Source organism: Podarcis melisellensis, assembly GCF_964234715.1.
Source record: "Podarcis melisellensis genome assembly, chromosome: 6".
Classification (NCBI taxonomy): Eukaryota; Metazoa; Chordata; class Lepidosauria; order Squamata; family Lacertidae; genus Podarcis; species Podarcis melisellensis.
This window is the reverse complement of record NC_138538.1, coordinates 65300688-65325619: the sequence shown is the minus strand read 5'-3', so window position 1 is coordinate 65325619 and position 24932 is coordinate 65300688. Positions and strand designations below refer to the sequence as shown.

Here is a 24932-nt window from a genome sequence, read left to right as displayed (position 1 = left end):
ATGTAATTTCTACCCCCCCCCCCCCAATTTAAATCATGATATGAAATGCGTACCGGAAAGTTACATAAATTTGCTGAGGATAAAATATTGTATGCATAGGGTATAATTATGATATTTTGTAGGGCATTTTTGACAAATGTTTAGTGTGAGAATTTTTGACAAATGGAATACACCCATGGATTTCTTTGTGCGGAATTTCACACTTAACAAATAATGCTTCTTCCTTTTCTTTCAGTCTGCATGAAACAGACATTCACAAGGAAAGTCACCGATTGGAGCCTATGTACAGAGCAGAAATGTTCTTAGATAGAGACTACTGTATGTCCCAAGGCCCCACTTATAATTACCTTGACCCCAACTACTTTCCTGCAAATAGATGACATGGAAAGCAAATCTGCGACCTGAAGCTTAGTATCCTCTCTGAAAACCAACCGTGGCACTGTTGGCGATTCTGTGTCCACCTTGGGAAGACGTTTGCTTTCCCAGGAATGTCATCCTCAGCATGAGAGCGTCCCGAGTGCCCTCATCAAAATCCTGCTCTCTGACCTGTCATGATACTAGATAACTGAACAGAGGTTGAACATTCCTAGTGAGCGGAAAGCTTTTGGGGGAGATTTTCTTTTCACTGTGTTAGTTTGGGGGGGCGGGGGGGTGTAAGTTGGTTTAATCTGAAGAGAGGAGTTGCAAAAGTGTGGCCGGAAACGAAAGCACACATTAAGGTTAGTCATTTCCAAAGAACTTGACTACTAGGAGATGCAGAGATGATGAAGTGCGTACATTAAAAAACAGTTAAGTAGTTTGCAGTTTTGTTGTGAAAATAGTTTGCAGCACAGAAAACTGACTTCTTTAGGCAGAGTTTTAACCTAAGACAGTGTTTGCGTCTAGAACGTATTCTTAAAACAATCACTGTCTCTGTGATGGTCGGTAATAGGCCTTTATAAAATTGGAGCTGCTTAATCAAGTTGATGTTTCTTTACTTTCATTTCATTTTCTTTTTTTCTTTTTACCACAACAGAATTTTATTTACCAACAGTGAAGCACTACAGGAGGCAACAGTGGCACTGCTTCCTTAACCAGCTCATGGTGTGTGAATATTATAAAATTGTCACGCAAATATATTTTTAAATGTAATGTTATATAAAATGACCATGTGATGTGTACAAAAATATGGTGAAAAGTGCCAGTGGTAGTAACTGTGTAAAAGTCTCTAATACCCAACATTAACTCTTATAAAGTAAAATACACAGCCTTCTGCCTCTGTATTTGGAGTTGTTAATGCAACTCATCAAAGAAAACTGCCTAATATAAATCATATATGGGAATAATTTTCCTCTTTTGTAGTATGCACAAGATCCATGAAAGATTGTATTTTTATTACTATTTAAACAAGTGATTAAATTTAGCCTGAGCAGTGAGCAAGGGTTCACATGCATTCTTTTATACTGCTGGATTTTGTTGTGCATCATTTAAAGCATTTTGTATGTTTCTTCTTATCTGTGTATACAGTATGTTCTTAAATAATGTTCAATTGTCAGGAGAACTGTGAGAAATAAACTATGTGGATACAGTCTGTTTATATATAGAATGCTTACTGTGACTTTTTTTTGAGGTTTGACTATTGAACCAACATTCAGAATTGAAAATATAATTTAGCTCTTAAACTCAAGGGGCCTCTTGATCCCCTTAAGGGGCTCAGTGTGTCCTGGTAGCCTTTGCCCAGCTATTTACTCAGCCTCTTCAAAGATTATGCACAAATACCCTGATCCTGGCACACCCGAGTTCTGAGCCGTGTTTGTTCCCACTTGCAGATAGACCTTTTGCGCATGTGCTACTCTGTTCACTTTGATGGAGGATGTAGGTTTGCACATGTGTTAATGCTCATGCACAGCTGTATACTTTTAAAATGAATGGAGCAGCGCATTGGGGTGCATGTCAGAATTGCCGTGTCTTTAAGAAACCACTGGATTGGATTGACTACATGGGAGAAGGTATCAAGCAAATAAGTAACATTTCCATGTAGCTTCTCTATGGCTATGATGCAGTCGTTCCCCCCAGTATTATAATTGCAGAGTAAAAAGGAAAAGCATTTTGGTACGCTTTATTAGCCTAAATATAGCAATGATCGAAAAAGCTTTGTAATATTTGTTACATATTTTTAGCTAATATATCATTTTGACATGTATAACTTGTGATTCAGAAATAATGATTATTTTAACTGTAATAGATTTCCACTTGCTTAAAAAAAAACTTGAATTTTCAGAATGACTTCGAGTACATGTTTAACTTAAATATGGCAGTAAATAACTAACAAAGAATTGGCTGGTGCATTTGATAGCAGTTTTGATTTGTTTATTCACAGTGTTAATTTTCACAGTGTTTGTTAGGTGTAATCACTCTTTGTTAGAGGAGCTTGAGCATTTTTTTAATATATTGAGTAGATGATGCAGTACCGTTTCTAATGACTGAGCAGTATAACACATCGTCTGTAAGCATATCTCATTCTTTGAGAAATTTAATAAACCAAAATATATATAACGGAAAAGAATACACCTGATGTATTTCACTTTTCTCTGTAGCAAAAGCAGAGGCAAATTGCTTTGGGAAAGACAAATAACTAATTATGCAAATATAAATTATGTCCTTTTTACATATGCAAATGGTGTAATTCTTTTACACTGCAACATTCGAAGTTTGTGATGCGGGGGCGATCCATTGCCATACCAGCCCCTTCAGAAAAGGGATTGGTTCTGTAAGCCACCACACTGAGCAGGGGTTCTGTAAGCAAGGCAGCCAATTTGATGTTGGACCCATCCTAATACACTTCCTGTGGGATTCCATTGTATGCCAAACACAGCTGGGGAAAACTAATGGGCGAAACACAACTAAATCTCTTATTTGATCTTTTGTTTTAATTAAATAATTGGTTTATTTGTTACATCACATCACCCGTTTTCTAAGAAGTACATGCTCAAATTGCATATTAAAGAAAGTAAGCCAGCAGCATACCCATCAAAGCCATATAGAATAGGTAGTTAATCTTCGTATAAGTTTGTTTGGATGATCTTGATAGATTTTAAAGTCAGCTTTGGGGGGGCCCTAAGTTTCTGACTATATTTTTCCTGATAATCCAGAAGTAACAACTTTGTGTACATTGAAGGTTTATGAAAGATAAAATGAAACCAAGATAAGGGTGGCCTATTTTGGAATTTTAAAACTTGTGGTCATTTCCCCAAACCTTGATAAGTAGCGGAGATCAATGTGCAAATCAATGTTTTACGTGAGTTTCTTCAAATTTGCAATGAAGTTATTGCTGTGCTTCCTTATATGTCCTGACAAACTGCTCCCACGTGCCTGACTTGTTCCCACAGCAGTTGCCATAATATTGCATTGATAATCGGGAACATCCATGGTTGCAGGGAAAAGCGCCCTTGATAGTTCACAGAGTAGCAAGCTGTTTATTGTGCAAATTTAAAGCAAGTTGAAAAATGCAGAAGGATCTGCAGATAATGAAGTAAAAATATTTAAAACCCTCTCTGGATGGCTGCTTTTGTTTAATGAAACCAAAAGTGCAAAGTAAAAATTATTACTCCTAGCATTTGTCCATACATTTTATTTGTTTTACATCTTCAGTACAAGAAAAGTAGCTTGAAAAATACAAATCTGCTTCAAAATGCAACTGTTGACAGAGAGATGAATCATGCAAGAAGAAATAGTAGATGGCCAGGAGAAGGTAGGAGCCAATTCTGAAGAAATCAAATATGTTTTTATCTTGTTCAGAAAATCTCAGCATTTTTACTTATTTGTGAAATCAATTTTACTTGTGTCCAGAGATACCTTGACTTGAGTGGAAAAGTACTTCTACTTATGCAAGGCACCCCTACCAACATCCTCTAATTTCCCTGAGCCCCTATGTCTCATCTTGCACCAGGAGTCAATTTTAGGGTGTGCAGGGGCTTTTAGTGAGGAGGGGGAGCCAGGGAAGCATCACTGCATCATTCACATTCTGCCCAATCTTCTTTGGCTCAACCCATTGTGTTTTGTGCAAAGAGTGTGCTTGCCAATTTATAAACACAGGCTGAGTAAAACACATCTCTTTCACATGTTCCTCAGGCAATGAAAGACCTAAAATTGAGATTTACAGTTGAAATACTTGTCAGACAACAGAAAACAACATGTATTGATGTGATGCCCCCATATTCTTTAAAGGGTGCATGTTAGCTATCTTAACATATGTATTTTGACACTCAAATACTATAAGTGCTTATACATTAAGTGCACCAGCAATATTTGGCACCGGTTTGTTGTTGTTTTAACCAGACCGCAGTATCCTTACATTATCACATTTAAGTACATAGGCTGTTTGTACCCATTTTGGTGTTGACACAGCAGCTGATCCCATAATCATATTTGTTAACTGCTTAACATTTTACTTACTACATTGTATAATAAGATACCTCTTTTTCAGAAGATTTCTTAACTTCTGCTGCTTTATGTTAAATGACTGCAACTCAACTGCAGGCATGTTCCACCAGTAAGATAAAATGTCAGAAAACAGATTTTTTTCAAGCATTATAAGAAGAAGAAAAAAGCTTAAATAGTCTCAGAATTGAGCTGTTCGTTTACAGAAACAAAACATTTCTGTCAGTTCTGCTGACTGTCAGTTAACTGGAAACTCGGATGCTGTATAGTATACCAGGTAATAGTGAAATGCAAGACATGATTTCTAGGAATTAGAGTTGTTGTTTACCATGCTGCTTTTTAACCTGCAAAGTGCAAACCGTATGATAGACAACATACAGTACTTGAATGTTACTGTACTGCATGGGTTATACAGATTTGATTTTTTTTTTTACAAAGTTTACAATATGCACTAATCTTTCAAGGCAGCAGCTGTGGCTTTAGACAGCATTTTTGATGACCACCGACTGTGCATATGAGATAGAAAGCATTGCAATTACACGGAAAGAGATGATGCCGTTCCTTCCTTTTTCAGAAAAGCATCAACAGAAGCACATGCTTCAAGGAAAACCTCTTCTGGTGTCCCTTCTGCATTTATCTGTTAAAAAAAAAGAGATTTTATGCATCAGATAGTTGAACCTCAAAAAGGAAACCATTCTGGTATTCTATAATTATTCCCTCCAATGCAAATTCAGGAGGTGAGTGTCCACAGGATTCGACAAAATGCTGCTGAGAAGCAGCACTATGCTTGAGATAACCTTCAGTTCTGTTGAAGTACAAAAATCCTAAGGGCAAAAACAAAACAGCCTGAAGGGGAATGAGCATGCTCAGTAGCCGCGAGATGCCTTGTGAGCTAGAAAATAAAGCTTGGTTTCCTGGTTTTTATTTTTAGTTAAGTTTTGTGAAATTCATTTCAGGATAGAATGTGTGTGTGTGTGACCTTTTTGAATAGTCCTGCAATAGGGCATTATTCAGTGCTTTAGTTAAACAGTGCAGTTGAGTACTGAGCTATTTAACAGGCCACAGAGCCATTTTCAAGATTTTCTTAAAGCTATGCACAACTTGGAACCAAGTTACCTAAGGGACTGCCTTCCCCTATACTAGAGCTTGGGAGCTACCAAATAGAAACAGATGTTTCCTTTAAAAACACACAACAACAACAACAACAACAACCACCCTAACTTCTAAAGTGCCCAACACAAAAATCCTGAGACCTAGTTGCTTATAAGTTGGTGGGCCAACATGCTTGCAAATGTTACCCACTTCTGTCATAAAAGGAAAAAAGTTATAGCTATTTCCTCATTTTCTAGTAGTGAAGGGGACTCACTTATGCCTCCGGATCCCAGTGGCTGGGAATCACAAATGAGGAAGATGCTTCTGCACTCAGGGTGCTGCTTGTGAGCTTCCCATAGCCATCTGGCTCGCCAATGTGAGAACAAGATAGGCCTTTGGCCTGATCCCACTGGGTTCTTCATATGCTCTTGGGAACCAGGCAGCCTCCAAAATGCTTTGGACCATGACAAAATGTTTTCCAAAGTGCCAAACCAATATTCGAACTGAATATTGCCCTGGTGCAAACCTAGGAAAGGATTATGGCCTCTTGGAAAGCTTACAGCACATGTGAATTAGCTCTTAGCCTTTTGGATGTATTCAGAAGAAGAAGGTACCATAGTCCAGTTCCAAAGCCTAGCTGGTTTACCTTAAACAATGGAATTTTGTTTTCATAATAGGTGATTACAGGCTCCATTGCTTGGTAGTAATTTTGGATGCTCTTCATGATGCCTTCTTCACTGCCATCCGAGCACTGGCTGCTCTGGCTTCTTTTCAGAAGGCGGCTGCTCATTGTCTTAGAAGAGCAGTCCATGCAGAGCATCAGAGATGGTTCACCAATCTGGAAAAAAATGAGAAAATTGACTGAATATAGGAGCTGATCACAGCACAGCATTCTTCCTCATGGGAATGAGGTCAGAATGCAACATCCACATGGATTTTGTAGGAGAGATTCAGACAGGTGACTCAAGAACAATCCAAACAGGAATTGAGCAGATGCTCATCAAATCTGCAGATGACCCCGAACTGGGAGGGGTAGCCAATGCTGCAGAAGACACTCAAGATCAAAGCTGACTTTAATAGATTGGAGAACTGGGCCAAAACTAACAAAATAAATTTCAATAGGGAGAAATGTAAGGTTCTGCACTTAGGCAGCAGGAACCAGTTGCACAAATATAAGATGCTAGTACATGTGATTGCTAGTACAAGTGAAAAGGATCTATGGGTCTAGTAGACCATAAGCTAACATGAATCAACAGTGTTGTGCAGCAGCAAAAAAGGCCAGTGCTATTCTAGGCTGCATCAACAGAAGTATAGTGTCCTGATCAAAGGAAACCGTAGTACCATTCTTTTCTGCCTTAGACCCCATCTGGAGTACAAGGTCCAGTTCTGGGCACCACAATTTAAGAAGGATATTGTCCAGCTGGAATGTGTGAGGAGGAGGGCGACCAAGGTGATAAAGGGTCTGGAAACCAAGCCTTTTGAGGGTGTTGGGTATGTTTAGCCTGGAAAAGAGACTGAGAGAAGATATGATAGCCATCTTCAAATATCTCAAGGGCTGTCACATGCAATGATGCAGCAAGCTTGTGTTCTGCTCCAGAAGCTGGGATCCAAATCACTGGATTCAAGTTACAAGAAAGGAGATTCTGACAGTAAGAGCAGTTCAACAGTGGAACAGACTCCCACAACAGGTGGTGGACTATCCTTCATTCAATGTTTTTAAGCAGAGGTTGGATGGCCATTCGTCTTGGATGCTTCAGTTGAGATTCCTGCATTGCGGGATGCTAGACTAGATGGCCCTTGGAGTTCCTTTCAACTCTACAATTTGTTGATTCTAGGTTTGTGCAATATTATGTAAAGTAAAAGGATTCTTACAACTAGCTTAACCCCCTGCCATGTTGTAGACTCCTGTCTGTTTCAAAAGAAGCTTGCCCATTTAGCATTGGAAGCTGCTGTTTGAGAAAATAATAACTAAAATAGCTAGTGTAGAAGCAGAGACTCTTGAAGCTGCAAAAATGCAACATCTAAATCAGCCCTGAGATGATGTTTTAATGGAAAAACACCTCTCTGTGCAGTGTTATATAGCAGATGATAACATAATTCATTTCATGCACAAGGAGGCACTAGTGTACCAAAAATTAGTCTCTGACCTAGTGAGGAGTTATTCTGACACAATAACACTGTTGGTGTGAACTGAGCAATCAACTACTGTATGCCATATTTTAAAACGTTACATCACAATGATGAGAGAACAATTTAGTAATAGCTTGGTGGGAACTGCTTATTTAAGGGGAAGAGGCCATTTTTGCCAAGATGAGGAAGTGAAGCCCATGACTCTTGGTGTTCTAATGACAGGATTAATCTTCAGTACTTTGTACAAAAAGTGCTTTATGACAATGTAAAAATAATAATAATGCTCTCTTCATTGGTATTTCCTAATTAAAGGATTAAATGAAATCCCGCCAGCGCAGTTTGCATCAGGTGCACAGAGATAAGACTCAAAGGAGCTGCTGGGGGGAGGGAATATGTATGTCGTCATTCCCCTCAACCCATCTCAGCTAATTATTTAGGGTATTTTGAAGTAGCTGGCAAGTAATGTGCTACCTATTGGACGGCATTAAAAGGGATTAGACAAGGGATTTGTGGAGGATAATGCTATCGGTGCCAGTTATCAGGGAACAAAAGTGGGAAGGATACTCAGGTCCTGCTTGCAGGCTTTCCATGGACATCTTGTTTGGCCACTGTGAGACCTGAGGACTGGATCAGAAGGCCCTGATGCAGCAGAGCCATTGTGTTCCAGCTCTCCATCAGCAAAAGGGAAAACTCAAAATGTGAATGGAAAACATATGGATCTGTAATGAAATAGCTCAGTGCTTTTTCTCACTGTCTTGTCTATATATTTATATCTGGGTTTCTTCTTTCTTTAAACAATTCTATGGCAAACATAAACTGTACTGCATATGCATCGGTTTCTAAATAGTTTGTATCGGTGCATTCCTAAATTGATATTTTGTGTGCATAAAAAGTGATATGCAATGTATGAACATTAAACACAAGAGTTCAGCAGGCAGAGCTTTTCCTGAAGGGTATCTGCATACTAAGACATCATTTTTATGAATTTCGGCATGTTGCAGAGCAGTACGAGGCACAGGTCCCTTGCTGGAAAAAAATTCCTGGCAGCCCTAATTAGAAGATAGGAAAGTGCCTTTTCCTGAACCAGATCATCAGTCTCTCATGCTCAGTATGGTCCCCAGCCATGCTGGGTGGGTTGATGGGAGTTGTAGTCTAAAACATCTGAATGGCACCAGGTTAGGGAAGGCTGATCTACCCAGACTGACAGTGGCTCTCCAGGGTTTTCAAATGGAAGTGTTCCCCAGACCTACCTAGAGAAGACAAGGATGGAACCTGGAACCTTTTGCATTCCAAGCGAGTGCTCTGCTGTTGAGCTGCAGCCTTCCCCTTCACAATGTGATAATGCTCACCTAGAATATAAGTTTCACCACCACTCCTCTTCCTCTCCTCACTTCTTCCCCAACCTTATACTGTAAAGGTAAAGGTAAAGAGACCCCTGACCGTTGTGGCCAGCATGACTAAGCCACTTCTGGCGAACCAGAGCAGCGCACGGAAACGCTGTTTACCTTCCCACCAGAGCGGTACCTCTTTATCTACTTGCACTTTGACGTGCTTTCGAACTGCTAGGTGGGCAGGAGCAGGGACTGAGCAACGGGAGCTCACCCCGTCGCGGGGATCTGAACCGCCAACCTTCTGATCAGCAAGTCCTAGGCTCTGTGGTTTAACCCACAGCGCCACCCGCGCCCCTACCTTATACTGTACTCAACATTAATGTCTTGTAACAAATGTAATTGATATGTAGGAAAGACTTTACATCCTGAAAAAAGTGAGAATGCACATATTTTTGTAAACCAATAAAATCTTTAAAAAATAATAATAATAAATGTTCACCTGGCTCTCAAATTCTTCTCCTTGCTTCATCTCCTGGGGATAACCATCAATCAGGAACCCATTTGTGCCTCCCATATTGGCAAGTATAACTTCTTTCAGGAGATCCGTAACAATATCCTTAATGGAAGAAGATTAAATAATTTTTATTTAGAAACCACTTTGACGCCGCAGTGCTTTGGAGTGAGACACAGACAAAACTCACAATCCTAGTGCATCATTTCAGGCCCATGTGCTACGCCCCCACCCTTATCAGCTGAGGATGCGGCAACATCCTCATTGCACATTTTCACAGGAAGTAAAATGCTTAGTTACCAAACTACTGGATTTAAAAAAAATAATCTCATCATAGTCAGAGCTGGATTAACAGCTGACTCAGCATGGGACCTCTGTAAATATAGTATGCCGAGAGAGCTTCTAAAATAGCCTAAATCAGTGTGAGGGAGGCAAAAAAAGCCTATGATGCCTTGAAGTAAGCATGCTTTTTGTGCCATACTGTGGTTGAATTTTAGGGTGCCAAAGGAATCTTTGGCTAGTAACAAATGATCTTCTGAAATGTGTTGTGGAAAGAGGACTTATTCCAGCAGCAGAGAATGTGGTGGGGCTGAATCTCTTGCCTGATCTCCCTCTAGCCAAGTCACTACTGCACAGTCAGATGAAGATGGGGAGAAGCAAGGCAGCAGCAAGGTCAATGTGGTGTAAGCACACTGGGAAAGCCAATCCAGCGTTCCATTCTACATTTGCATTGTCACTATTGCCCCTGCTCCTCCCTGTCTCTGTGACTTGGGCAGAGGGAGGTCAAGTAAATGGCTCAGCCCCACTGCACAATCCATTCCTGACATCCTTTCAAACAGCTGGCAGTCATAACTGCACTAAATGTTCTTTCCTTCTTTGGGTTTTGTGTCTGTCAGATTCTCTGTCAGACACATCACGTCTCCGGATCACAGCTTACCCCTGGTACAAGTTTGCCGCTTTCCAGGTTATCTCTGATGATCCTGCTCCTTTCTGATAATGATGACATTTCACGCTGGATGAGACCATCCGTCGACAGATGCAAAAATCCATACTTCTGTGCTAATTTCTCGCACTGGGTTCCTTTACCAGAGCCTGGGCCTCCTTTGTGAGCAAGCACAAGTTCTTAAGTTTGAGACACATCAACCCAATTCATCATGAGACAGATCAGCAAACAACAAGATGCTGCAAAATGGTGTTTGGAGTGGTGGAATAAAGCTCTCCTGAATTGCTGACCCACTGAAGCCCATCAACCTTTTTTTAAAAAATTAAAACTATACCAGTGCCCCAAACAATATCTAAGTACAGGTCCCTAGAGCAGGCTTGTAAACAGCCATTTGCCTGACTGTAAGAAATAAGACTAGCTGACAAGCAAGCACTTTTGTAAACTTGATGACAATGAGACAGGTTTTTCTTCCCTTTCTTCCCCTATCTCACCCTTAACACACCCAGGCTGTTGACAGATGCCAAATAATAGTAACCTTCTAAAACCTATCTGCAAAGCTGCCTTAGTTTTGATACTAATCTGCCGCTATCACTGTTTTCGTCAGCTGCGTCAAGTATTGCTGCTGCAGGTGAGTCCCAGTAAACAGCCTGATACACTACTCAGAGCAGGGACAACAAGGAAAAAACACGACATGCATTACTGACTGTCAACCCAGTGAGAATGTGTGTGAGTGCACATCTAGACACAAATAGGGCTTTAAAAAAGGGTGTTTGGCTTGGCAGGAGGTTGCTGCTAAGGACAGCTCAGTTTTGTTAGTTTTAACATCTTTTTTACAACTAGAATGATGTGAGTTGTGCATCTTTCGTTAGCTCTCTTCATATGACCTGTTGAATGGATTCCACAATGTGGGTTTAACATTTGTGTTCTTAGTATTGGATGTTGTTAACCGACTTTTGATGTGTTTAAACAGCTAATTGTCAAACTTTACACTGCGTCATAATTTGTATTTACTTTAGCTATTGTTTTTAAATTGTCCGTTTATTGTGCATCTCTTGTGAGCACAATGTGTTTGTAGAAAATGTGGAACATAAATAAAATGACTATGATTCTTATGACAGCTCCCACCTCCCACCCATTGGGTGACAGAAGAAGAGACTAGTGGCCCAGAGGCAGGCAGTCACCATGGGCTCATTCAAGCTGCGGAAACAACGCCCTGCCAGATTTATGTAACTCTCTATGGTACCTCAATTCTCGTCTCTGGAGAAACACATCTACTCAGTAATCACCATGAGCAAAATTATTGCATATGTCAGTTTTACAATGTTCCAGCAGAGGAGAGATTACTGTCTTTTATACATTTACTTGTGATAAATCACATACACACTTCTATAAATACTAGTCACTTGCTGAGAAATGATGGTCACTGTGACTCTATGTGGTGGTTATATAGGGTGGCTGCTGGTGCCCGTTACTCTCTTGGACAGATGCATTGTAATAAGAAAACCAGTAATTGCAAGTGCCCAGATGAGAAAGGGAGACCAGCAGAGAGGAGACAGCTAATTGCTACTACTGCATGTCTTGTTACAAAGACTAGATGTGAAAACTTGCCTCTTCTCTTCTGGAAAACGAGGAACCTGATAATCAAGAAACAAGATCTAATAGACAGAATTATTTTATGTTTTTTGTTCCCTCTGCCAGTTCCTTTACAGTAATAATAACCTGTACCTTAGAAAAGAGCCCAAAATACTTATCCACAACGTGATTTAAAAAAGCTCAAAAGCTCCGTCAGTGCTGTGGAATTGACCTTTCCTTCTCATTTCTTTCTTGTTTCTGCAAAGCATATGCATCTTTTCAGTTATGGAATACCTTCGCCTCCTCTTCAAGAATATAAATAAAAGAGGATTTGAAACTGGTTCTATGTTCTATTAAAAGCTTTTCACCCCCTCTTGCTTGGAATTGCTTGAGGTCAAAGATGGATGAATTGACTAAAAATAAGGTCAGCAGGACTGAGATGAATGCTGTTCTCACATGACAGGACTGATGCATTCCTTATAACTACTCAGTTTTGCCAGCATCTTCTGCTTCCCTCCACTTTAAGGGTAAGGAGTCTGTAGACACGGGGACTCTTGTCTTTCCCTAGGATCCCTCTTATGGGTTGTTGTTGTTTTTCCTGTTTGGACTCGAGCTGTCATCCTACTTAGAGAAAAATCAAGCCTGCAATGCTACATGTACCCACTAGAAAGTTGAACCCAGAAAAAGTAAGCGTGCATAGGTTTAGACTCTAAGGCCAGTTGAGATGGGGAACCCCTAGAAAATACACAGGAGGGGTGGAGCAAGACAGGGCAAAAGTTGTGCAAGTGTAAATCCTTGCACTGATGGGACACATTATTCGGATACCACTCCTGATTTCTTTGCAAGTTTCAGGAATGCAGACCCTAAATAAAGATTATGCAAAAGCAACGGGTTGCTGGTGGCCTTGTATGATGTCCCTGTCAGGTATGCTGCTGTGTGAGCATAGTCCTGCATACTGAATTGGGGACTAGCTGTTGTCTGCACCTTAGCTCTTCGGAAAATAACTTCTTGTAATAAGCCTGGCACAACAGAGTCTCCAGCTGCTACTAAAGCATAAATAATAAATAGCATACATCTGCTCTGAAGATTTAACTCAGCTGGAAATCTGTTGCAGATTTGGCATTTCCTTCCTAAGGCAGTGTGTGAATAATGGTCACCAACCAATAAACTCGTCGCGACATTCACCTGAATCTGGAATATCAATAGAATACTATGCTGTTGTGGTATACGTTTTGCAACGCACCCTTGGATTTAGTTCCTTCAACAACAAAGGAGAGCATAGAAGTAAGAAGGATGAGAAATGATACACTGAGATCAAATAGACAATGGATTAACATTTAAGATGAAGTAGAAACATGTATTGGTTTTTGATACATTTCATGCTCTCTCCTATATTATTATTATTTTGCAAGGAAATAATTGCAAAGAAACAATTGCAAAGAAAAGGGAGAAGAATTGACTCGGCTGGCTGAGAAGCTGTCATGATGCTGACTGAAGCTTTGACATGCAGAGCAAGGGCATTAAGGAAGCTGTCCTCCTGTGATGCATGCGATAACTTTTGAGGATGGCTTGACACATTTTTTTCACAAGGTAGACTATGAGTGGATCCTAGCTCTGGGCCCAGTCAGAGCATCTCATTTGGTGAGGGCCATTTGTGATAAATGGCAGTAAGATTACAATGGGCCACTAGGGAAATAAAAGACACCAACAATTAATGCCTTACTATCTTGCTTCATATACAAGCTAAGTAGCTGAGGCTCAGTCATGTTGCCTTGTAAGAGCAAAACTAGCAGCCAGAACACCTGAACTTTATTTAAATAAGGCTCCTTGCAGTCTCTTGGAGTACAGCAAGGCTACAACCAATAGTATGGATTAGACTATTGCCTGTTAATTTTGATTAAGCTCTGTTCTTGTTATATTATTTATAATTTCATTATAGTAACTGAATTTATCTGATGCTTGCTGTACTGATTATTTTGTCCTATTTGAATTTGTTTGATGTGTTTTGTACGGTATTGAATGTTGTAGGTTTTGATGAGTTAATGCTTAATTTGAGCCTCTTTGCTGTGGGGGGAAAATTATATCCATAAAGGAGACTTAAACTGGTTATTAGGGGAGCCATCCTAACCCTCTGATGTTGATGGCTGGGTGGGGGAGAAGGAAAGGCGGGTACCTCTCTGACAGCTACCGGGGGGGTGGGGAGGCTCTGCTGCAATGCAGAACTGACTTCTACCCAGGGGTCTTCCCACTGGCAGAAGCAGAGACGGGCCAGCCAATGATCTTCTAGATCCTTTATGCTGCTCCATTCTCAGGTAAGGGACCTGATTCACACCCCTCAGCTGTCCAAGCCTGAAACTGGTGCAACAAATAAATTCCACCTTCTTCCCCTGGTTGGCAGGACTTTGGATACAACAGTTGCTGTTCCCCAGGCACAGAATTAAGATTGCTCTATAAACTCTCTTTTTTAATAGTATTATATTGATATTTTTACTGAATTGTGTTTTGGTTGTTGTAAGAAACCCTGGGGGGTCTTTTAGGCTCAAGTGACATTAATGAATTAGTTATTGAATCTTCCCACTCTTCTATTGCAGCTTCCCACCCACGCAGCAAAAGCCAGTCCACAGACATAAAAGGTGTTTCAGGGTTTGCAAATATTGTTATTCGTGCTGTGGCTGTTCTCCAAAGCAAAGTGGAGGAGAGGTTTTGTCCACCTATCATAAACTCTGTAGCCTCTGCTTATCTTCCCTTCTGCGGCATATAGGTAGTCTAGATTGAACCTTGTCTCTGATTTCTGATACAGTAAACCATTAGAAACATACCTGCTTATATCAACATCCTAGTGATACTTTTATTAAAGGAGTGATTAAGTGGTGCTATTCTGTTATATCCTCGTGGATGGCTGTGACCTGGTGTGGAGAAGCAGTGAGTGAAGAAAACCCTGAAGGCTAAATCCCAATCCTCTGCTTTAGACCCAAGACCATCCAACATATGCATGTGATCAATAAGGCAAACATGAAAATATGCACCCAGGAAAACCTACTCTGCATTGCAAACAGGGATAGGTTTCCGGTAGCTCAGTTAACTATGGTAAATGATGTTCTATTTATTCATTACCCATCTGTGCTAGAAATCTGAGGCCCCTTTCACACAAGAAAGGGAAAATCACAATAAAAGCATCTACACAGAACGCAGCAATCAAAATTGATTTTGCTAATAATATGCCCTTGTGCTTTAGGTACCAGAAAGGAAGCAACAGGCAGTCAGTGAACCCATGTGCAGTATTAACAAGCTCTCATTGCAGTACAACTGTTTAATCCTTGCACTTCGTAACTAAGATAATAGATTTTCTTTCTTAAATATACTGAGCATCCAGCACATAAATCCAATTATGGAGTTATAATTGGGAATGCAATTTTTCCAAGAATCAAATAAATAAATGTCCAAGAGCAGATGTTTGGATTGTACTGACACTACTAAAACATCACCCAACACTCTCTAGAAATCTTCTGTTAGGAGGCTATGCACGCTGTTATAATGATTTACTATGGGGTTCTGTGTTGGGAGCAGGCAAAGCCGCAATGCATAAAATGACAAGAGTTATGCATATCCTCCTTTGCAAGGTGCTGAGTTTGTGTGGCTGGTCCATAATGGGATGGTTGCCAAGCGGAACAGCTGAGAGTGAATCACTATTGACTCCTTGATTCAGGCTCCTGATCATTAAGAGATAGGAAAGCAGCAGCAGAAGGAAAGAAATATTTTCCGAACAAACCCATCTCAAAACAGCCTGTTCTCTCAAACAAAGAGCAAGCTTGTCTTGACAGATAGCCCAGTCCAGGTTTTAAAGAAAAAGTATTTCCGATGACTTTGTGGGCTGCTTTAAAAGTTTCTTTCACTAATCTTCCCTTTGGTTCAACAGCATCTCAATTAATTTCTCGCTGGAAATGCTTTCAGAAAGAGAAAGAAAGAAAGCACAGATAACTTTTGATCATCCAGAAAAAGCTTTCAAAGAACCCCAGATCCCTTCATGACTCGCGTGAATTATTAGCATTCTGCGAAAACGACATATTTTCTGTCCTTTACAGCTCCTATATTAAGATCTGCTCTTTTGGTTTCAATAACTTTCTAATTATATTGGAATAATTTTAGTAATAGATGGTCCCACTGATATTTGTAAAGCGAATGCTGTGTGTGTATATGCAACTAGCACATAAAACATGGGTAATCCCTAGATATGCTTTTGAATTATGGTGCTGGAGGAGACTCTTCAGAGTCCCATGGACTGCAAGAAGATCAAACCTATCCATTCTTAAGGAAATCAGCCCTGAGTGCTCACTGGAAGGACAGATCGTGAAGCTGAGGCTCCAATACTTTGGCCACCTCATGAGAAGAGAAGACTCCCTGGAAAAGACCCTGATGTTGGGAAAGATGGAGGGCACAAGGAGACGGGGACGACAGAGGACAAGATGGTTAGACAGCATTCTCGAAGCTACAAACATGAGTCTGACCAAACTGCGGGAGGCAGTGGAAGATAGGAGTGCCTGGCGTGCTCTGGTCCATGGAGTCACGAAGAGTCGGACACGACTAAACAACAATAAATCCCTAGATACGAAGGACTCCTGAACCACGTAGGGAAATCTTGCTTATAAAAGTGGGGGGGGGGGGGGAGAGAGCCCTGGCCTTCAAAACTGACAGGATCTGCTGCTTCTTGCCTTTGCACTACACTGTAAATATTTACACAGAACAATACGCAGCTACCAGAGGGGGCACACATTCCCACAGGTCAATTCTTCCCCATCCTGAGATTAATGTTCTCTGAGACATTGGGAGGGGGAATTGCACCTCAGCAGTTTAAAGGACTGCAGAGTGAGGACTGGCTTCTGGGAATGTGTGCCCTTTTGCATGCAGGTATTTTCTGAGCCCAACTCCTAAAATAGGATACTTTTTAAACTGTGAAGGCAATTTCTTTCCCCTCCCGGGACACAAGATTAACAGCGCACATATCCAAGCACAGGTGTGGTCTATCCGCACTGCATTTCTGGGAATGAAGTTGCACCTACATACACACTGAGATTGGGATTGGGATAGCAGCTCAACAGCCACCATGCTTGGATGCCAATTTAGGTGTTTGTTCTGTTTTGGCTTACAGTTTGTGATGCTCAGGCATTCTTGGATGATTGGGGAAAGAGGCATAAGTGGGAGGGAAATCGACTCCTCTTTTCTGGTGCGGGTTTTAACAAAAAAACGGTAGGGAAAAAACACTCAAGCTTTGAACATTTGGATTTGTGTGCGTAAACACATGTGCCTGTTATAATTGGCTCTCTTATATTTGCGCTTCCAGCTTCAAGTTTTACACTGGGTTCTTAGACTGCCATAGCAGGACAGCTGCCTAATTTATTTGGCTCCTAGACTGCATTTTCAGTTAATTACTGCCAAATCTTTTAATTAGCCCATCTCTCCCTTCACATCCGGAAGGGGAAAAGAATATTTATCAGTTTAGTTTTAAAACTTCTTCCTAAAGTAGCATCTCATTATGAAATCATTTGCTCAACTGTTTTATCTTAAACTTAAATGGGCATTTAAAAAAAATCATTGCCTTCTAGGTTTTTTTCTGGAAACCACTGAAAATGCTGGTTTTGCCCTATAAAGCTCTAAATGGTTTCAGATCAGAGTTTATGAAGGACAACCTTCTCTTGTACAAACCTAGCTATTTGTTGAGACTAGCTTCTGATATCTTGCTCCAACAGCCACTTCCTTTACTGCTTGGGCCCACGGTGGGGAGGAATGGGTGACAGGGATTTTTTGTGGTAGCATCCTGTCTGCACAGCACCAGCTTTGCCAATTTATAACTGCTTTATTTGCCTAAACATTTGATGAAATATCTTTTCTCCTTTCTTTTTCTGTACTATTCTACTTGAGTTTCATTGGGATTTTTATCTTGATATTGTTCTTTCGATACAGTAAGCTGCATCAAAGGCTTAACAGTGGAAGAGGGAGACGTTAACATTTCTAAATAAATAATAAGGGAAGTTCAACTGTGACTGCCCCAAGAAGCTGTGCAGGGATCCCAACCTAATACTCTGTCTAACCAGTATACTGCACTGGCTCTACAATTTTGCCAGTGCATTATGATATGTGAAACTATGCACAAGACCAGGAACAAAGAGAAACGGCCAGAATTGACCAGCAAGGATTGACTAGTGAGGCAAAAAAAAAGAACTTTAATTCTCAGCTAATTCTAGAACATTCTGAAAATGTGGTTGACAGAAACAAGTTGGTGAGTTGCTATGGCAACACATGCCATCAGCATTCCCAGGACCTGTCACCATAGCAAAGAGTTCTGGAAGCTTCAAATGGCCCATGCGCCAAAATAGCTACTGTTGCAATTTAATATTTTACAAAACAATCCAAACCCTATTTGCACTGGGCAACAGTGTGGTCAGTTGAGCAGAGGTGTCTCTCTTCCAGCCTTGGGTGGGGACAAGGCCAAGACCGCCTGGGATCTAGCTAGCCCCAGGGGCGGAGGAAGGTGGGCGGTGGGGGCGCACCACCCCAGGTGTCTTCGCTGAGGGGGGCTGATATTTGTCACGCCACCTGGCCATGACTCCCAAGCCTACCTAGAGCCGCTGGGGAAAGGCAGGGAGCTGCCGGCGGCATCCCCCCTTTACCCTTTGTTTTGACAGCTCAAGGGAGACTTGGGAGTTGCGGGGAGGTGGCGTGCCAAATATTTGCCATTGCTGGCTCACTCCGCTCCTGGCTGTAGGGCGTGTGCACTGCTCCATGCACCCGAGTGGCTATACCACGCCTGGGAGGACACCCTCCATGCCCTGCCCCCCTCAGGAGCATGCCCGCCCTCGGCAGCATGGGCATATGCTCCGCTGCTGGCTAGATCTGCTGCCATCATGAGTTGTGATGGCATTGGGGCTGATCACTGCACCAACTCTGGGCTGGTGTAGTGACCTGCCTGTTCCCCCACCTTGCACTCCCTGAGCACAGCTGGGCTGCTGCAGATGTGGTCGAAGCCCCGCTACTCCAAAGCCATGCCAGCTTTGTGGTGGCGGGGTGGAGTTCGGATTCCTCTAGACAACCATTTAAAATATCTGGATATTAATAGCAATGGTCAGTCACACAAGATGCATGCCAGAATTGCTCACAGAATAACAGTGCACGTCCACTCAGAAGGAAATGAGTCTGGTTCAGTTAAAGCAGAAATGCAACATAGTTTGCAGGGGGAGGGGACAGAATCACATTTCACTGGTGAAATTTCTGGAGTCACTTGCTAAAGATGTGTGTTTATTTTCGTCCAACTAATGCAAACATGGTTCCAGTGAAACATTTCCCCCATTCCATTCTGAGACACAAAAAGCCGGGACTGTTCTTCTACTGCATAGTACAGCATTTCAGGTGTTTTCCAAAGAAGAGGATGCATATTCCCACCCCCTTTACGATGTGTTGGCAATTGCCATAGCAACTTCCCCATCTTTTCAGGACTTTGTATGCCTGATGCATCGTGGAATTGTGTGAGGAGCAAAAAAATAAGAATAGTTGAGAGTTTTAGCATGAATGCCACATGGTGCCTTTTGAGAAAGAAGCAGGTTAGGTTCTGAATCATGCCTTCTCCAACCAAAGCAAGCCCATCTTGACATTTTCTCTAACAGCAACCAGAGTCGCAGGCCTGTTATGATGACTGAAGCATCCAGTGACAGTTACCAAATGTGTGCAAGTAGAACAAACACCACGGAAATAGTTATGATATCAATCTCCAACATCAGGTAACAATCTGATGTTGAATAATCAGGAGATACATATGTATGTGTGAACTGGACCTCATTCTCTGGATCTAATATACTAATATAGTGACTATTCTTTATAGCAAAACAAAACTTTGGGGTTTGGTTCTAAGTTCATTGCCTATTCATGGCCGCCGAGACCACATAACACCAGTCCTGAAAGACCTACATTGGCTCCCAGTTCGTTTCCAAGCACAATTCAAAGTGTTGGTGCTGACCTTTAAAGCCCTAAATGGCCTTGACCCAGTATACCTGAAGGAGCGTCTCCACCCCCATCATTCTGCCTGGACACTGAGGTCCAGCGCCGAGGGCCTTCTGGCAGTTCCCTTACTGCGAGAAGCTAAGCTACAGGGAACCAGGCAGAGGGCCTTCTGGGTAGTGGCTCCCACCCTGTGGAATGCCCTCTCCTCAGATGCCAAAGAGATAAACAGCTACCTGACATTTAGAAGACATCTGAAGGCAGCCCTGTTCAGGGAAGTTTTTAATGTGTGACATTTTAATGTATTTTTAATCTTTGTTAGAAGCCGCCCGGAGTGGCTGGGGAAACCCAGCCAGATGGGCGGGGTACAAATAATAAATTATTATTACTATTGCTATTAGCTATAAAACAACTACCATGTGGAGTATCTCGCTCTTGTATAACAACTCGGAAAAAGTTATGAAGTTATATTGACTTTTATGATTCACGGACAATCCATCTGGATTCTGTCTTTTTAAAAATGTGGAATGTTGAAAAGCAACATATTGTATAGCCAGCCTTGGTTGGGGGGAGGGGGGAACTGATCGAAATACCTACTAACAACTCTTTCTTCATAACCACTTTGAGGGTTGTTGTTTTTTACAATCAAGCATTGTATAAATTTTATGAAATAAATAAATAGCTATGCTCTATTTATGGAATGACACAACATGATCACAATTCTCCTGTAAATTTAACCTAGAATATTCAAGCTGCCCACAGTGTAAACAGTTCAGAGAGATGGTTGGTTGGTTCAAGATACCCTCTTCCTGCACTGTAAAAGAGCTAATCTGGTTGTCTTATATGGGGGGGGGCAATCCTAAATCGGACTATTTAAGGTGGTGCAAGCCATGACAATTTCCATTATCATTACTAGCAATCACTTCTGAAAGTATCAGCCACCTTAGCAATAAATTCAGAGTAAACAATTATCTTTTGGCTTTAGAAAGCAATACTATTGTGTTCATTTTTTTAATCAGTTATGGAAAGTTTTTTTTTTTGGGGGGGTAATTATATACAACTTCCAGAATACCCCCGCACAAGCTCCCTGTTCCTTCTCATGCTTCATCCTCAAGCCACCCATCATCTCCCATCCCACAAATGTAGTACAATGAAAATTTCCAGGGATTTTTTTCCAGCCAGAACTCAGTTCCGGCACCTCTCAGGCAGGTGCCATTGCCATTATAAGAGAACAATGGAGGAGTTCGTGGTGAGTTCCAGCACCTCTTTTTCTAGAAAAAGCACTGGAAATTGTTATGACACAAGTTTCAACCATGTGCCTTAGATCCCCTTTCAGAAATTATGTATACGATTCCCCAACAGATGCAGTTTGTTTCATCCATCTACCGTATGATGTAAGTATTGCCCCCAGACAGGAGCGGGTGAGGGCTGCCACCACTAAACAGGCCAGCATTTGGAAACACCTAGTTATCTAAACTAGCTGTAGACCTATAATTTCGTGGTAGCTGCCAGAAGAATTTTTGATGTGGTGGTGGGCATTTGTATACAGAAATGCTAGCTGCCTATGGGAGAGTGGGGTATGAAGTTCCTACTTACCTATTACAAAAATTATTTTTGATTTCTTCAGGTCTTCCGTAAAACCTAAATTAAGTAGAAAAGAATTGAAAAGACTTCTAGCAATAAGTGTCGCTACGTATAAAACTGTGTACAATTATAACACACTTAACAATATGTTTATGCTTATCTATCACACTTTATAATAAGTTTATGCTTACTCAGAAACATTTAATTGAATGGGAACTATTCACAGGCAAGTGAATATACAAATGCAGATTAAAATTTTTTTAAAAACAAAACAAAACAAAAAACACCAAGCTTGAATTTCTAACTAGAAATTTCTTTTATTGAAGGAACAGTTCACAGTCATAGTTTTATAGCTGTTACTGTAGCTGTGATAAAATACATATTTAATGCATGAGAACACTCACAGCTCTTTTGTGTGTGCACAAAATATTAAAATGAAAAATGACCATCCATGAATAAAGTGTTCTTGAGTTAAGAATAGTTCATAGTGTGTGCCTCCCTTTAAAAAAAGCTTTGTTTACATTTGCCAGAGTTCATATTCATTTCGTCACATTTGTGTATGTGTGTGTTTGGGGGGTACTTTTGGTTTAAGTTCAGTCTGACATCCAGACTTCACTGGTCACTAGCTGCATTCCAGACAAGTATATCGAAAGAGATCTATACACAACAGCCTCTTCTTTTCTTGAACAGCAGCTCATTATTTACCCAAGCAAAGGCACAACCACAGCTGTTCAGAAGAAACCTTAACCCTATGCATACATGAAGAGGGACTTACTATAACATTACCAGCCTCAAAGGCTCGAATGGAACCAAGATCTTACCCTTAATTTCTTAAGCCAAATTAGGAAGTCCCACTGGGCATCAACAGGTGCATATCCTGACACCCACAACTCTGACCTTTACAGACCTCTTGGTATTAATGGTGGAGAATTCTGATGTAACAGTGTGCTCTACAGGTTGCTATGCATGTGCTCATATTATATTTTCTCAATTTTTTTATTATATTTATATACTGCCCTTCCTCCTGAGGGAACTCAGGGTGACATTGTCTGATAATACATCAACAATGCATTAAAACATATACAGTATCTTTAAAAAAACCCCAAAAACCACAGTCATCCAAATTCCACAATACAATATAATTATGCTGAAGTGTGGAAGCTGCAGTGTGCAATCTTCCAATGTAGCCTAAATTTCTCATGAATTGTGGCTTACAGACGCAGGGAACATTCTGTCAACATTTATTAGAGTAGTCTAGAGGATAGCTGGTAAAACTCACCTCCCATATTCTCAGGTCCAGAAAGGCATAACTGGTCAAATGCCTGTCAATTAACATATTGGAAAATGTTATTTATGGGCTACATCTTCATGCACCAGCATCTATTATCTATTCTTATCAGTAGTAAAGACCCTTTTAACATATTGGCCACAATGCTAATCCCACTCCACTGTCCTATATTTGCTTTTTGAGAAAGCACCTTCAAATGAACGTCTGCTGAGTATACTTATTTATTGCTGCAGAGCATGACTGCAATGTGTGTCGTGTCAGAAATTCCAGCATGTCTATTACAGTACAGTTGAGTAGCACGGAGGCAGTCAGTGTGCATAATGATTAGCATCCCACAAAAAAGTGCAAAAAAGTATGTTTCTAGGTCAACCATGCTGCATGGAGCAGCAACGCCCGTATTATGAAGCTGAAAGCAGCCCTATTCTTTTAAAATGTATCAACCAATTTGAACATTATCAACTGGAGTTCACGGACTGACCTTCCCCTCTGGCCCTCTAAGAACTAAGGGCCAGGCTATCTTGTGATGTTCTTCTCTTGACAATTTCTGTGTGGAAGCAATTAATCTGGGAAAACCACAAAGGACTGCCCACAGGTTTCTTGAATCAAAGAAACTGATTTAAACTGAACGGTTAAAAATAAATTCTATATACGAACTATGAAAGCTGAGATAGGACTCTGCTGTTGTTAGGTAAAATACTCATCTTATAATTATTTTTTAATATAATAATATCTGGCTGAAGGTATAAAGTACGTCAGAGAGGTATCTTATAGCTTCTCTGTCATCCTCAAAAGGGTTTCATCAAGGTTGCACAAGCACCTATCCTGTTCAATCTGTATGTCAACAGCACTGTTGAATTTTTATCATCTCCTGTAATCATGTGCCCAAGTCAGTCACAAAAAATGTTTCTGCTGTACTGTACACAGATGATGGTGTTCAGTCCCAGATAAAAGCAGGCCCTGGAAAATTGTTGGCAGCATTTCTGAATACTGTCAAAAACAAACCTTGAGGTGAAGCACTGTAAAACTCAGAGTTCTCTATATGTCACTCCCCGCCTCTCAAATAAAACAGAATTGGGAGGAAAAGGTAATTAAACAAGTTAGAGGGTGGCATGTGGCTAGGTTATGTGCAGAGCAGGCCCCTGAAGATAATGGACTTAGATTAGTTGTGACTAACCTAAGTTCATTAATACCAAAGGGTTGTCTCTGAATATTGCTTTGTCTTATACCACCTAGTGTCTTCAAATACTTTTGCATAGTTTTTAAATCATATCGAGCATGGTTAGCTCAACAGGAATATGTGGTAAAAAAGCTATGTAGAATATCACAATTTTAATGTACTTTTCTGAACAAAAGGTTAAAATGTTATACCTGCAGTGCTTGAACCTAGATTCTTAAATACTTTAGACCTTTTTTTTCTATACCAGGATGTGTTTCAAAAGCTGATTTTTAGCAGAAACTGGTTATCTCTCTATTTTCACACAGGCTCAAATATTTCAAAATATTTAAGTATTGGCGTAAGTTGAATTTATCCCCTTTTGTCTAGTTTCCCTAAGTTATAATTGATTTACATGAGAGAAGCTGAGCGAAAGCCATTAATTTAAGGCAATGTTTTTCTGACTTTTCATCACAACCGTTACTGACCCTAGGTGTTAGCAAAGCAAGGAATCTATTGAGGCTGCATCTATTTGATACTAAACAATCTGTCTGCTCTAAGAAACTTAGGTCCCTGGTATGGTAGTTTCTGACCTAGTCTTCCTGATACAGTGGTACTGAATCCACAAAATCTAACCATTCTAAAATACAGACGATTGAGTGTACTGCCTTCAGCATTTTAAGAGAACTCCATTCCAAAACTGTGTTTGTTTGTGGGCAGGTGGAAATACTGAAGCACTGCTTCATGCACTGCTGTTTTGCTAAAACAGCTACTTGTATACGGAACCACATGCATAAAATATGCTAACATCATTATTATCATCTCATCCAAGACACACACCTGACTTCTAAGTGACTTTTCTCCTTGCAGACCAAAATAATCAGGCACTACCAATGCAGCCTGCAAAATTTCTAGAGGCTGAC

General features: G+C 40.8%; 2 protein-coding genes across 8 annotated transcripts in view; one reads left to right on the top strand and one right to left on the bottom strand.

The window, feature by feature from the left end:
- Window positions 1-2547, top strand: part of ZZZ3 (zinc finger ZZ-type containing 3) — a 41950-nt gene extending 39403 nt beyond the window's left edge. For all 7 annotated transcript variants that reach the window (XM_081914634.1, XM_081914633.1, XM_081914630.1 and 4 more), the window contains one exon: window positions 236-2547. In XM_081914634.1, coding sequence (XP_081770760.1) covers window positions 236-380 — 145 coding nt within the window. In that variant the 3' untranslated portion in view covers window positions 381-2547. The remainder of the gene's footprint in view (window positions 1-235) is intronic.
- Window positions 2548-3435: 888 nt separating this feature from the next.
- The window catches only part of AK5 (adenylate kinase 5), an 84432-nt gene continuing 62935 nt past the window's right edge, over window positions 3436-24932 (bottom strand). Inside the window, exons 9-14 of the mRNA XM_081914664.1 lie at window positions 22848-22890; window positions 21581-21625; window positions 10421-10584; window positions 9472-9588; window positions 6158-6349; window positions 3436-5056 (exon numbers count right to left, since the gene is read on the bottom strand). Coding sequence (XP_081770790.1) covers window positions 4955-5056; window positions 6158-6349; window positions 9472-9588; window positions 10421-10584; window positions 21581-21625; window positions 22848-22890 — 663 coding nt within the window. The 3' untranslated portion in view covers window positions 3436-4954. The remainder of the gene's footprint in view (window positions 5057-6157; window positions 6350-9471; window positions 9589-10420; window positions 10585-21580; window positions 21626-22847; window positions 22891-24932) is intronic.